Below are 14,190 nucleotides of genomic sequence, written 5' to 3'. Positions count from 1 at the left end.
TTTGGACTAATGGGTGGGTAAAGCTGACATCCCAGAGAAATAAAACCTGCCCTCTTAAGTCCCTAAAGGGTTATGACATCAAGCTAGTTTTTGTTTTTTTTTGTTTTTAGAAAAGCTTTGTAGTTATAATGTCCTCTGAAAGCAGAGTTTTCTTAAAATTAATCTTTTATCTGCTTATGCAAGTTTTTAAATTGGAAGAATTTTTTTGGCCTAAGTATAATTCTTTGAAGGAATTTAATCATTGTTTTATGTACCGATGGCATATATTCTCAGGAAAAGTATGGAGATTATAATTTTCTTTTAATGCAAAATGGATATATTTTTTTAAAATTGACAGTACTAACATATATACATGTAAATCCTTATATTGTTTTTACTTCTAGGAATACATTTTAAGTAAAATATATTAGTTTATCAATATTTATATAGCAAAAGAAATTATGGTTCATCTGTACGGTAGAATAAAATGCAATAGGTTCATCTTCCCCAAATAGTACTGGGTGTCTTTATTTGTTGACATAGAACAATGTTCCCGGTATACATTGAGAAGAGCCAATTGTAAAGTGGCCTTCTCTTTCTACTCTCCTCACATCCACTCTCCTTATTAAAGTGTATACATCTCTAAGGATACGTACGTACCAAATGTTACCAAGGTAACAGGGCTATGAATACTTTCCATTTAAATTTCTTTCCTTTTTTTTTTTTTAAACGTGTTAATTTCATCTCACAAAATATTTTTTTGCTGTATCTATATTACACACACACATAAAATAACAAAAAAGGACAAGTTCACGCAATAGCAGTATTAAGGTAAATTTTGAACAAAAGAAAAAATCTTTTGAACAGATTTTATTTTTGTATAGTTTAACTTTACACATTGCCAGGGGTACACAATTTTGCATCTTTTTTTTTGTTGGAGAAATTGCTTTGACGTGGCTTAACAGCAACAGTTCTTTAATATGTTTTACCTATAGCTTGCTTTTACACTATACCATTCTCATGTATTGGTAGTACTCTAGCGTTAAATGTTTTAGAATGGGACATCTAATTTTTATTCTACCTTTGTTGCTGTTTAAGGTAGTTGCAATTTCTTAGCTCGTTTGTGTATTTTGAAAGTGGTATGTCAGTCTGGGGTAATAGGTATTTTATAAATTAAATGTCATGTTTTATGAAGATGATGGCTTTTGTATTGTTTGTTGCTGAATCCTCAGCTCCTCCAGTAGCATCCTCAAAATAAATATTTGTTAAATAAATGAATGATTTGCATAAATTGGTGGAGATAGGAGGGAAGGAAGCCAGGGAATCAGAAAACTTAAGGATTTCTACTGCCCCAGATGACATCTCTCCCAAATAAAAACAAAAACAATAACAACAACAAAAACCACCTTGAAGGTTAAAAAATGCAGAGTTGCTAGGTCGTTCACATGGTGATTAGACTTTCCTTTTTCTGTAAATGACTTTCTTATTCTCTGAGTCACCAGTCTTCTGCCATGTTTTTTTTTAAAACTTGTCTATTTTCAAGTTTTCTATATCAGCAGAAAGTTAGTGTCTGCAAGATAGTAGGGTGTGGGCATGAAATTTTTGTCTTTTATATTAAAAATTCACATTCATTTTTATTCTATTCTTTATTTCTGCATGTCATTATAAAAATGTTTTCTTTACCCAAATTATCAAGTAAAACTAATTTTCTAACACTTTACACTCTATTCCTCCAGAGTTTGGTGTTGGAAGCAGGGACCTCAAGCCATCCGAGACTCTCTTTCTATCCTGTGTGTCCGTTCTGTCTCCAGGTCATCTTGATCCAACCTCCACAGTGTCTTTGAGGTCTCTTTTCTGTTTGATCTACTTCATCTGGTTTATTTCCTCACTGCCTCACCTCTTTTTTCTTTCTATTTTTTCACTGTTAAAATACCCTTTCTAGAATAATAATAGATTTATGCACATCACTCCCCTGCTCTGTAAGACTCCTTTGTGAATGCCTTACAACAAACAAATCTGTCTACCTTTCAGCCCTTTGCTCTACTACCTGGTACTTGTCTTCATCCTTTGTGTCAGACAAATGTCCTGCTTGTTCATGTCAACATATGTCTTTTCTTTCTTTAATGTTTTCATTCGGATTCATTTTGCCGCTACCTAGAATTGATTTACTTACCTGTTCACCCCAAATATTTGTATTTTTACCTCCCCGTCTTTGCCTATAGACATCCTGTTTGAACTCCAGGGTTCATCTGAAAGGCTGGTACTTTGGAGAGAAGGCTTTATTGATAAAATGCCCTTTTCTACTTTCCTTTAAAGAAAGAAAAAGGGAGGAATAAGCAGACTTAGCCTTGTCTTTCTTGGAAACATCCTAGTATGGTGTTTTCGTATAGGACATTTATTTTTATTGCCAAGTGTATTTTAGTTGCTTGTGTATTTGTCTTCTCTCTTTCCCTAGCTTTTAAATGCTTTTGGGACTGGGATTCAGTCTTTGTATCCTTGGCAGGAATAGGCATTTCCTTCCACTTAATAGGGGCTGCATGTAATTTTTAAAGTGGATGGAAGATAGGCAAAAGATTTAAAAAAATGGTAACCGTGATAATTAGCTGACAGTTTGTAGCACTGATTACTAGTTGGCTAATTATGGATAGGTTCTCAGTTATGTATGACTAGATGAACTTTGCTCCTTCTCACCACATCCCTGCTGTTAAGTATTTGTATGTTACTCATTTTTCAATGAAAGAGTTCAGTTCTAATCAATAGTATTTTGAAAAAACCTTACTATTAACCTAAGAATTAATTTTTGAATTATGTCAGAGTAATCTTTTCTAATTTTGAATTTTAAATATACTGTCTGGATTTCTTTGTTTATTTGTTTTACTATAATTGGTTAGTGTGATATCTTCAGTTTGTTTACTGATGTACATTCATAATCCAAATTTTGTTTCTTTTTATATTCTGTTGGAACTGTATCAGATTGCAGTATTTTCTAGAAACACTGGGTTTTAATTTGAGAAAATCTGGTTCAAAAGGTGAAATATCATTCCTGATGTTACAAAAATGCATGTTCTGATTACCTCTGTTGCTAGCCAATTGAGAAGATCCATCAAGTCACTAGGCACTTATAGTAAATGGGATATGTAAACGTGCTCTTCTTTCCTTAGGAAACTTCTTGTCATACGTCTAGATCATTAATTGCCTTCTGTATGATGTTTTATAAATTAAGTATTTATGGCTCTCTGTCTTTCAGGCTGGCATGGCTCTGTATAAGATTGTCCCCAAAAACCCTTACTACTTTTGGTCTGTGATGAGCTTAATTATGCAAGTGAGTATGGCATTCAGAACGGGATTGAGATTTGTTTTTATATTTGTATATAGTTACTGTCCTTAATGTGTCTTCTTAATATCTTGAGTAATGTGCTGCAGCATGTGTCAAACAGGGACTTTTCATATTGTCAGTTGACTTTTTGAGTTGGGGAGTTTGGTATTCTTTATGAGCTGGAGTATTGGTCTGTTTGTGTGTAGCACAGTCTGTATTTCCCCTGAATCTAAGGATCCATTACTGGGTTATTTGATCAAGTACAAGCCCTGAAATGTTTGATATTTTGACTTGAGGTTTGTCTTTTATAACAATATTGTTGGTTAGTGAACAGGTATTTGAACTGGGTGGCCTTGTTTTATCATTTCTGCTTTCTGGGCCTTAGTTTGCTCGTTGCAGAGTGGAGATGCTCATCTTCCAGAGCTACTGTAAGGACCAAAATGAGGTACTGTGCAGGAGAGGATGGGGAGGAAGGACTTAAATGTAGCAGCTAAGAAGAGAGAGACTCTAGGTTCAAACAGGTCTACGTTCAAATGTCAGCTTCACCACATATCTTGGAGAGTGATTGGAGAATCTCTTGACCTTATTTTATCTATAAAATGAGAATAATAGCTATTTCGAAAGGTTGTTTACGGGGGTGAATGAGCTCTGAGCAGAATCTCTGGCAGTGTTAAAATTATTAATACCATGCCTCAATTTCAATTATCAATTTAAGGTAATTGTAGCTAATAGTAAGCTGTATAAACAATTGGCATATTGCTCCTAATATGTGAACATCTCAAAAAGACATCTGAAAGGATTTTCTCTTCAGTTGATGATACATACCTTTATACATAATAAGCAGTATAAGCATTCTCCCTCTTAACATATTTCTAGGAAAATATTTAAAATATTTAAAAGTTAGATCACGAAAATAAAGTTAGATCATATTGTGGAAACTCGATGTTTTAAGAATGCATAGGATAATGAATCTTAAATAAATATCTTGCAAAGAATACTACTCTATTGTATCTTCCTGAAATTTCAAAATAGATCTGATATTTGATGTAGTGAAATGATTATGTGCTGGATTTATAGTAATGTTCTTCATGGTAATTAATATAAATAGTGCAAGCAGAGATAAAACTTTTTTTTTCTCTTCTAGTCTATATCGGCACAGGATGAAAACCTCTCAAAAACGATGTTTCTGCCCCTTGCTGAGAGAATGGTAGAAAAAATGGTGAAAGAGGACAAGATAGAAGCGGAGGCTGAAGTGAGTCATTTAAGCTCTACTTTAGTATTGCATGATTTTGATATTGTTGCAATATTATGTTACAATATTATGACCTGTTGACTTATTCCAGTCAGAGAACTGGGTCCTCACTGTTGCCTTTTGTGTAGATGTAAAGCTTTGGAAGCCCCAGCTTAGGTGTAATGAACATGGAGCTGTTTGCAGCAAGCACTCTAGTCTGAGATGTATATAGAGAGGGGAGATACTGTTGTCCGATTCTTACTGTTAATTTCATCTCGTTTGAAGATAGTTTTCTTTTCTGTTAGATAACTTTTTGAACACATGCAAATGACCATCTTTTTATTATTGAAAAGTTTCAATGGTTACACCTATTTTTCTGTAAGGTTGAACTTTATTATATGATCCTGGAACGTTTGGGAAAGTATCAGGAAGCCTTGGATGTCATCAGAGGAAAATTAGGAGGTAATTTTGAAGTTTTCTTAAAGTATTTTTTCCTGTTTAAACATGAAAATGTTTGTTGTGGAAAGTTTCTTCTTCATACAGAAACATGAAGATATAAGAAAATCACTTGTGACCATTTTATGTTCTTTCAGACTTTTCTGTTGCTCATTTATTTTTTTAAAAGATCTTTTAATTGAAAATAATTCACAGATTCATAAAGTTCAAGGAGTGTGAAAGGTTCGACCCCAGATCTCCATTCTTCTGTTCTGTAGATTCTTCTCTAGATGTATCTTATCTAAAGATGTATCTCTAAAGATGTATTTCTCCCCAACCCCTATTTTGTAAACCACAAATGAGAACATACTGTACCTGGCCCATAGAGGTACAATCTTATTCAGTTAGCATGTTTTTATTAAAAATTTTTTTTTTCTTTGAGGTTTTAAATTTTTAATGTCTCTAGTTAGGATTTGTGCTCTGATACATTCACTCTTTGTTTACCTGCCTGTCCTGTGAAGGCATTGGAGTTGGTGACCTTTGCTCTGCATACTGAGCTGTGTGTCTTAGGGGTACACCTAATATAATAGCTCACTCTTTAATGACTTGCCCAGCATCCCATTGTTTAAATGTAGAGAATTTACCTAACCAGTCCTTGGATATTTAGGCTCTTCGTAAGTAGCATCTTTGCTGTAAACCAGATTACCCTCTAAGGAGCTACAGTTTGCGTTCCTTTCAGCTGTGTTTATCATCAGTATGGAAGAGGGCCTGTTTTTTCGCATACTTACCTAGCTGTATTATCAAACCGTTTATCAAATTTTTTTATTTTTCAATCTGATAGATAAAACATATAATTTTTAATTATAAGGGAGGATAATTATTTTTTTCATTTACTTAAAAGCCATTAATGTTTTCTTCTTCTCTGAGCTGTTTTTCTTTATCCTTTTTCTAAAAATTTGATTACTCTTACTGGTTTGCAAGAGCACGTTATATGTTAAAGAAGTTAGTTTTTCTCCATTGTTGTGAAAATACTTCTTCCCTTTTTGTTGGAACACTGATTTGTACAAACTTCATAGATTGATTTAACCATTCCTCTATTTTAGAAATTTATGACGAATATTTTGGTTCCTAACTCTTTACACATGTTTGATGATTTCCTCAGGAGAAGTTCCTGGAAACGCAGTTATTGTTATGATAAATCTTTTTTTTTAATTGTGGCTTTACAGTCATTAGATGAGTAACTTCAGATCTCTCATTAGGTGTAGTCATTAAAAAAACTTTGTTTCTTTCAAATATGTGCTATATGTCCTTTACTAGACTGTGTGTAGTCTTAAAACTTAAACTAACTGAGTTAACCTACTTTAATTTTATAAAATATAGGAGTTTTTTAACATATTCTCTAACTTCAGCCTCCTCGAAGATGGGTACAAATCAGCCTTTCTGTTTTTACTCATCTAGATTGTAGTTCTACATGTTGTTAAAATTGAGGTTCTCCGTAGGAAGTTCATAATGTCTGTATTCTTAATCTGCTAATCTGTTCTAAAAGGATGGGCCAGATTAATTTGATCAGAAATATAGTCCTGGTTTTTCTGTTCCCAGCTGTTGGGAAAGAGTTTGATTCATCTCCATTCTTTTTACTCTTCTAACATCTCACCTTGCTCATCCCATTCCATTCCAAGCTTATTTGATATTCTAAAACTGTATGGATGGGAAACCTGTCTGTGGACTAAATATACCAGCCCCTAGATGCTGTTGGGTATCGGAAGTATATCCCTCAACTCAGTACATTCTAAATCCTTGTGTTTTACAAAAAAAAAAAGAAAAAAAAATGATTGTAGAAGTTTAGTATCAGAAATGTATTTTTTCTTTTCAGCAAAATAATCTTTAATAAGATAGTCTGTATCTGTCAGTAACCTCATTTTCTAAGAGAGTGGGTAAGAAAATGTGATATTTCCTTTGTGTTTGGACTTTATTTTGGTCTCTGAGCAGAAATGAAACCAGCTTACCAACTACTCTAATTTTTAATTGTAGAGAAGTTGACAAGTGAGATTCAGAGCCGGGAAAATAAGTGCATGGCAATGTACAAGAAGCTGAGCAAGTGGCCAGAGTGCAATGCCCTTTCCCGGCGCCTCTTACTGAAAAAGTGAGTAGATGCTGCTTTTTGACTATGAGACTAGAGTGGGGCTTTCAGGTGTCATCATTGATAGTTTTTGTCTGTCTTTTGAGATTTCTGGGCATAAAGTGAACTTTCAGTAGCATGTCCTGGATATTTTTTAACGTTTTGATGAACTTTTATCATTCAATAAAGATGTATTAGGTCTTTAGAATGAATGCTGAAAAGCATTAATTTGTCAAATTCAATATTCAATATTGGTCTAAAAGAGAGACCTCCTTTCCCCATCCCCCTCATGTAGCAAGTACTAATGTGGGGAGTTTTCTGTTGAGAATATTAGTTTTCTAGACCTGGTCATTTTATTGAAGGAAAGAGTAGTCTCTCAAAAGTTTTTTTATTTTGAAAATGCCACTGGAGTGTTGGCCTTTTAAGGCTATAGAAGAAACTCAGAGGGAAGGGGGGTGCCTCCCCCATTAAAGACTAAAATATAACTTAGAAAATAAGTTTAATATCATGGTTCCTACAGCAGATTTGTCACAACTTGGGTTTAATCCTTTGTGCACCATTCAATCTGATTTTAGCTCAGATGACTGGCAGTTCTATCTGACTTATTTCGATTCTGTCTTTCGACTGATTGAAGAGGCCTGGACTCCTCCTGCTGAAGGTGAACAGTAAGTTGTCTTCTTTCCTGAATTACAATGGCACCTTTTACTATGTTGTAGCCAGAGTTTTATTGTAAGCCTAGTTGAATTCTCTTTTTCTGTCTCAATAATTTATCTCTTTCAAAGTAAGATTTTTTTCCCATTTTATTTAAATTACAAATATACATGTTCATTGTAAAAATGACCCATTCTTTTTTAAAGAAAGAGAGGTGATTAGTCAGTCTATAATAATCAAATGCCAAATTGGGAGTAATCATGCCATATTATCTACTTAGAGCTCTCTTTTATTCTCATTTGTATTGTCGTATAATTATTGAAATTCATTTTCTTAGTTTTTAATCTGTTTCTTGAATTGAGCTTGACTTTAAGTTTTGAGATGGACAATAGAAGTACAAAATACGTTTTTCATTTGTTTATACCCAGCTCTTTAGAAGGAGAAGTACATTATTCTGCAGAAGAAGCTGTGAAGTTTATAGAAGATCGGATAACAGAAGAATCTAAAAGTTCTCGCCATCTTCGAGGACCACATCTAGCTAAACTGGAGCTGATTAGACGTTTACGACGTCAAGGTTTTAATGATGAGTACAAACTGGGTAAGAAACTGTAATGATATCTGGGGAAGATACAAGAATGCCCTCGATGCCCAAGTGCCGTATTCATTATCTCAGCCCTACGACAGTCACATATGAGAAGTAAACGGCTTCATAACATGAAAATATTTACTAATAAATAGATCATTTGTAAAATTAGTCCTCAGTCACATGTTCACCATGACTTAATATTATCATCTCTCTATTCCATTAGTGTCTTTGTTAGACATTCTCTTGCTGACCCAACAATAATGTAAAATCAAATTTCAAAGCAAAAAGCCAGTTTTGTAAAAGTTTCAGAATTTCATGAAATGGATGAAAGGTTTCTTGGAAGTTTGTTTTCAGCACTCACAAAACTATTGATGAACATCTTGCTGAGTTAGAGCCATTAATAGTCAAAGAGAAGATTTGTAAAGATAATGACAAGATTGGAGAAAAGAATGATTTGGAATAATGAAGCAGTGAGAGGCCTTCAGGAAACTTGATGAAGCCCTTAGATGTTTTTGTAAAATGGTTCTTATTGAGCTTACTGCACAAGAAGTGAAGAGTGTCATGCTGTGTTACTTTACAATTTTGTTGGAAAATGACACCCCTTCCCCAAAAAGGAGTAATTCTTTGCTCATACTAAGAATTAGCTTTAGTAATTATACCCTAAATTTTGTTAAGTTTAAGATGATAAACTTTCTTAATTTTTCGATTGCATTTCGATTGATAAATCTTCGAAGAAACCTTTTCCCCCCAGTCATCATTATAGAAATTTTGTTCTCATTAAAAGTTGATTAAGTGGTTCTTTTTTAGGGACCAGTTGTCCTGGAATGATGAATACTTTTGATACCTAAAACCTGTCCTAGAACATCTCTGTACATTTTAATCATCTAATTAATGTTCTTTGTAGCTTGTCCTAAAATTCACTGTGAACTTCACTCTAGATTTTTTTACAGCCAATTTTAAATTCCCTGTAAACTTCTTTCTTTGGGTCTACCTCAGTAATGTGAAATTAAATGTCTTAGTTCCAGATTGCAAATGAAAATTTTCATGTGACCTTCAGCAAAGTATTGTTAAAATAGATTCCAAAGAATTACTTTCTTTCCAAAGCTGGATTTAAATGTTTTGGGATCTGCTTTGACACTTGCTATATTCATCTTCTGTTTTTCATTTCCCTCTCACCAGCCTGCATCTTACAAATTTGTGAATTTGTCTAGTCACCACAAAATTTTGTTTTTACCAGGCCAGTGAGTAATTCTTAGTCTCTTTTGGATCAGAGTCCTGTGAAAATCTGATTGAAGCCATGGACCTCTGTTCTCAGAAACATGTGAACAGGAACTGGGACCTAAAATCTTACAGAAACCCTAGGTCACAGATCACTGTTTCTTAAATCTAGTTCAATTCGAGAGCATTTTATTTTTTGTTTTTAATTTGAGGAAAAGGAAAATGAGCCAGTAGATTTCTGCATTTCCAGGTTTAAATTTTTCATGGTACGTGACCTTGGAGTTGTTGGCCTGTGGTTCCTCCTATTTATTTTCTCTCCTGTTGGTGTGCCTGTTAACAGACATTACCTTTCATTTAGTTAACATTTATTTGATACTTCTGAAGTAGTTCAGGAATTGTGGAGAGAAGCATGATTAATGTTTACATATAAATATAAGTCTTTAAACTTTAATGAAAACTTTTAACTGTTTAAACTTTAATTGAATGAAAAGCTTCATATTTCCTAAGTGTAATAACAACTAAACTCAGTTTGTAAGATTCAGCTTCTTTTTAAAGTATTTGTTTATTTTTAAACAGTCATCTTTCAGCCTTTATTATCAGTCTCATTCATTCTCATTCAAGCATTCAAACAAAGTTTTAATTGAAATAAATGTTTTTCAAATCAGACCTTTTGCTTAAATTAGAAATTGCTTCAGTCCATGAATAGTGGTTTTTTTTTCTCTCTTAGGTGATCCAGAGGAATTAATGTTCCAGTATTTTAAAAAGTTTGGGGATAAACCTTGTTGTTTTACAGACCTCAAGGTGTTTGTTGACCTCTTACCTGCTACACAGTGTACAAAAGTAAGTATAATTCAGAATTCTGTTGGGTACCTGTATTTATTGTAAGTAGGTTAAGTGTGTGGATTTCCTTTCTAAAATATGTGAGAGTGGCAAACCTGAGATACCAGGATAACTGCTCCATCAAGCCAAGTACTCTAGGGCCTATCAGATTAAAGGTATGATTTCTCGTTAAATAGCCACAATGAGAATAAGTAAGCCTCTGGTAGATAATTGGATTCTCCTTTCTTTGATGTTGTTTTTGAGATAATTGTAGATTTAGATGCAGTTGGAAGAGAAATAATAAAGAGAGCTCTGTATACCCTTTACCCATTTTGCCCCAATGGTAACATATTGCATAATTATAATACCATAATTAGGAAATTTACATCGATACAATCCACTGACCTTATTCATATTCACCAGTTTTATATGCATTCATTTGTATGTGTATTTTTTTTTTTTTTTGCTTTAAACTGTTTTTAAGTAGCAGGCTTCAAAGGCAAGTTCCTAATCTTTACAGCTATTTATGATGCACTTATGAGTAATCAACTTTCCCTGAAGCTTAACTAATGCTACAGATGCAGTTTCCTAACCAATGGACTGTAGTCTTTGTTACACAGTATAGCACCTCACATCTTTCAGCAAGAAAAAAAGCACTAAATCTGAGTAGTAAAGACATCATCTAATGAATTAGGACAGTCTTCTTTAAATATTTTTTGTGGGAGGGGACACCTACTCAATTAGAGGTCTGTTTTTATTACACCCGTCATTCCATGAATTCATGGGGAATGGGTTCCAGCAGCTCAGGCTCCTTTCCATTGGTTCTCACAGAGTGTACTTCTCTGGGTGGAGCCAGGCTGGAGCTTCAGTTGAACCCGGGTGTCTTTCTCTTTGGCTTTCTTCTTTTTTTGATTACTTTCCTTTATATGTTTCAGGAAACTGTCTCAGCTCTTAGAGAGCTTAATATGCTCAGTATGTACACAAATTCTCTTGGCAAGATTCATGCCCTTAACTTGTTTATAACAATGCCACCGGCATGCTGGACAACATTGTAAACTCGTCCAGATTTGCCATGGTTACATTTGTGGGGTGTTCCTTTTTGAACAGTGCCCATTCCCTTGAAGTCTACAATATCACCTTTCTTATACATTCGCGTGTATGAGGCCAAACAACTCCGTGTTTTCTAAAAGGCCTAGAGAACATGTAGCAGATACCTCTGCTTTTCCCCTTTGTGTTGGTCATTTTGGTGAGTTACTGGAAGATGGCGGTTCCGGCCCATGTGGTGTGTTTTTTTTGTGTTTTTAGTGTAGTATGTAATGCACATGGATTATGTGGCCACCACCACAGTCAAGATACAGGACTGTTCACCACCAAGATCCCATGTGCTACTGTTTTTTACCCACAGCCACCTCCCTTTCCCCATCCTTATCCTCTGGCAACTACTAATATGTTTGGTATTTCTATAATTTTGTCATTTTAAGAATGTTAAGTAATGGAATCATATTATGTATAACCTTTGAGACTGGCATTTTTCACTCAGCATAATTCTCTGGAGATTCATCCATGTCATTACATATATCAATTAGTTAATTCTCATTTTATGGCAGAATAGTTTTCCATGGTATGGGTGTACCATCATGAGCTCTTTAACCAGTTTCTAGTTTGGGGCTTTTGCATATAGAGTTGCTATGGACATTTGTGTGCAGATTTTTTGTGTGAACATAAGTGTTCATTTCTCTGAGAAAAATGTCCAGTAGTACAATTGCTGGGTATCATGGTGGCTACATGTTCAGTTTTCATAAATGGCCAAGCTTTTCCACAATGGCTGTACCATTTAAAATTTTTGTTAGTAGTATTGAGTGATTCATTTTCTCTCTTTCCTCATCAGCATCTAGTGTTGTCATTGTTTCTTTTAGACATTCTGATACACGTGTAGTAAGTAGTACTTCATTATGGTTTTAATTGCATTTTCCTAATGGTTAGTGATATTGAATATCTTTTCATGTATTTGTTTGCTATCTTTATATTTTCTTCAATGAATTGTCTGTATCTTTTTCTCATTTTCTAGTTTATTTTTGTTTTTTTTTTTACTATTGAATTTTGAGAGTTCTTTAGATACTTTAGATGCAAGTCCTTTGTCACGTATGTGGTTTCAAATATTTTTCTCCCAGTCTGTAGCTTGTCTTTTCATTCCCTAACAGGATCCTTTGCAGAAAAAAATTTTAAATTTTGATGAAGCCCACTTTTAATGTCTTGTCTCTGATTTGCTTAAAGCTATAAGTTAATCACTAATTATTTCAAATCATAATTTATTCTTGCTGAAGCAGCCTGAAACTCTGTCTTAGGGATCTTTAAAAAATAAACTTTACCTTGGAATAATTTGAAATTTACAGAAAAGTCATCAAGATAGTACGTAAAGTTACACTACAGTCTTCACCCAGCTTTCCCCAATGTTAAGATCTCGAATTACCATGGCATATTTGTCAAACCTAAGAAACTGACATTGGTATATTCCTATTAACTAACCTCTGAACTTTATTTAGATTTCTGCAGTTTTCCATTAATGTCCCTTTTCTGTTCTGGGATGTAATCCAGGATAGTACATTGTAGTTAATTTTCATAAGTCCCCCCTTATCTGCAGACAGTATGTTCCAAGACCCCCAGTGGATGCTTGAAACTGTGGATAGTCCCAAACCCTATATATTCTATGTTTTTCCCCTATACATACATACCTTTTCACTTAAAGGCAGCACTTAACGACTTATCTTTGGCGTATCTGAGTTGCTAGAATTGCCACTGTTGTGCTTTGGGACCATTATTAAGTAAAATACAGGTGACTTGAACACAAACATGATACCGCTACAGTTGATCTGATAACTGAGTTAGCCACTAAGTGACTAACAGGCGGGGGCGTGTATACAGCGGGGAGACGCTGGACAGAGGATTGATTCATGTCCAGGGTGGGCCCTAGTGATATGGCACAAGATTTCATCATGCTCAGAAATGGAGTGCAATTTAATACTTATGATTATTTATTTCTGGAATTTTCCATTTAATATTTTCAGACCACAGGTGACTGTGGGTAACTGAAACCATGGAAAGTGAAACTGAGGATAAGGAGGGACTATTGTATTGAGAGCTTTTGATATGAATCAAGCAATGTAGATCACTTAGATCTTGAAATGGAGAGCCTTATCTTTAGAATCCTCATCCACAGCAACACGTATTAGGTTAGATTGCTCAGCTATTGATGGGAACTTCATACCCTGTTCCACATTAAAGGGTTTTAGCATTTAGCCCAGGATATCCTTGGTAATGGGCAGTTGGATTATTCTATGAGTTGGAAGAACAGTGTGCCAGAGGTACAGTAGAGCACCATATAAATACTGGCATGTATAAAGAAAGTCTGTGACTTTGGTCAGCTTACTTATAAAAACCTCCGTAATTAACGAAGGGTGGAAGTCTTCCTATCACAGGGCTGCCACCATGTGTTGTGCTTTTTGTCTTTCCTGTGTGGGGTGAATGAAGCGCATTGGGAGCACAGTGGAGATGATTATAGAGTTTTTGTTGGTGATCATATCAGTCCACCAGGGCTTGATAGTTTGGCAGTCTTGAGGTAACACCTCTAGGGCAGATGGAACAGTGTGTTCCCAAACTGGTGAGTAGTCAGTGGTCTCTATTCACTTTTGTTCAGTAAAGCTATTCCTGGGATGCTGTGCTTACAGGATTCAGGCCAAGCTTTAAAAGTTCTGGATAAATTGTAACATCCAGGGTTCTGGGTTGTAGGAGGACTTGAAATCAGGTGAGAGAGAAATGGTTGAGTGGAAGAGAGAGGT

At 34.7% G+C, this 14,190-nt stretch overlaps 1 protein-coding gene across 1 annotated transcript in view; it reads left to right on the top strand.

Annotated features, from left to right (window-relative positions):
• The window catches only part of NAA25 (N-alpha-acetyltransferase 25, NatB auxiliary subunit), a 56,908-nt gene that overhangs the window by 11,493 nt on the left and 31,225 nt on the right, over positions 1 to 14,190 (top strand). The window contains exons 5-11 of the mRNA XM_039868157.1: positions 3,227 to 3,301; positions 4,440 to 4,547; positions 4,910 to 4,988; positions 6,993 to 7,104; positions 7,656 to 7,745; positions 8,160 to 8,329; positions 10,263 to 10,375. Coding sequence (XP_039724091.1) covers positions 3,227 to 3,301; positions 4,440 to 4,547; positions 4,910 to 4,988; positions 6,993 to 7,104; positions 7,656 to 7,745; positions 8,160 to 8,329; positions 10,263 to 10,375 — 747 coding nt within the window. The remainder of the gene's footprint in view (positions 1 to 3,226; positions 3,302 to 4,439; positions 4,548 to 4,909; positions 4,989 to 6,992; positions 7,105 to 7,655; positions 7,746 to 8,159; positions 8,330 to 10,262; positions 10,376 to 14,190) is intronic.

This window comes from Pteropus medius, unplaced genomic scaffold (assembly GCF_902729225.1).
Source record: "Pteropus medius unplaced genomic scaffold, Ma_sr-lr_union100, whole genome shotgun sequence".
Lineage (NCBI taxonomy): Eukaryota > Metazoa > Chordata > Mammalia > Chiroptera > Pteropodidae > Pteropus > Pteropus medius.
This window is presented reverse-complemented; position numbering and strand designations above follow the sequence as displayed.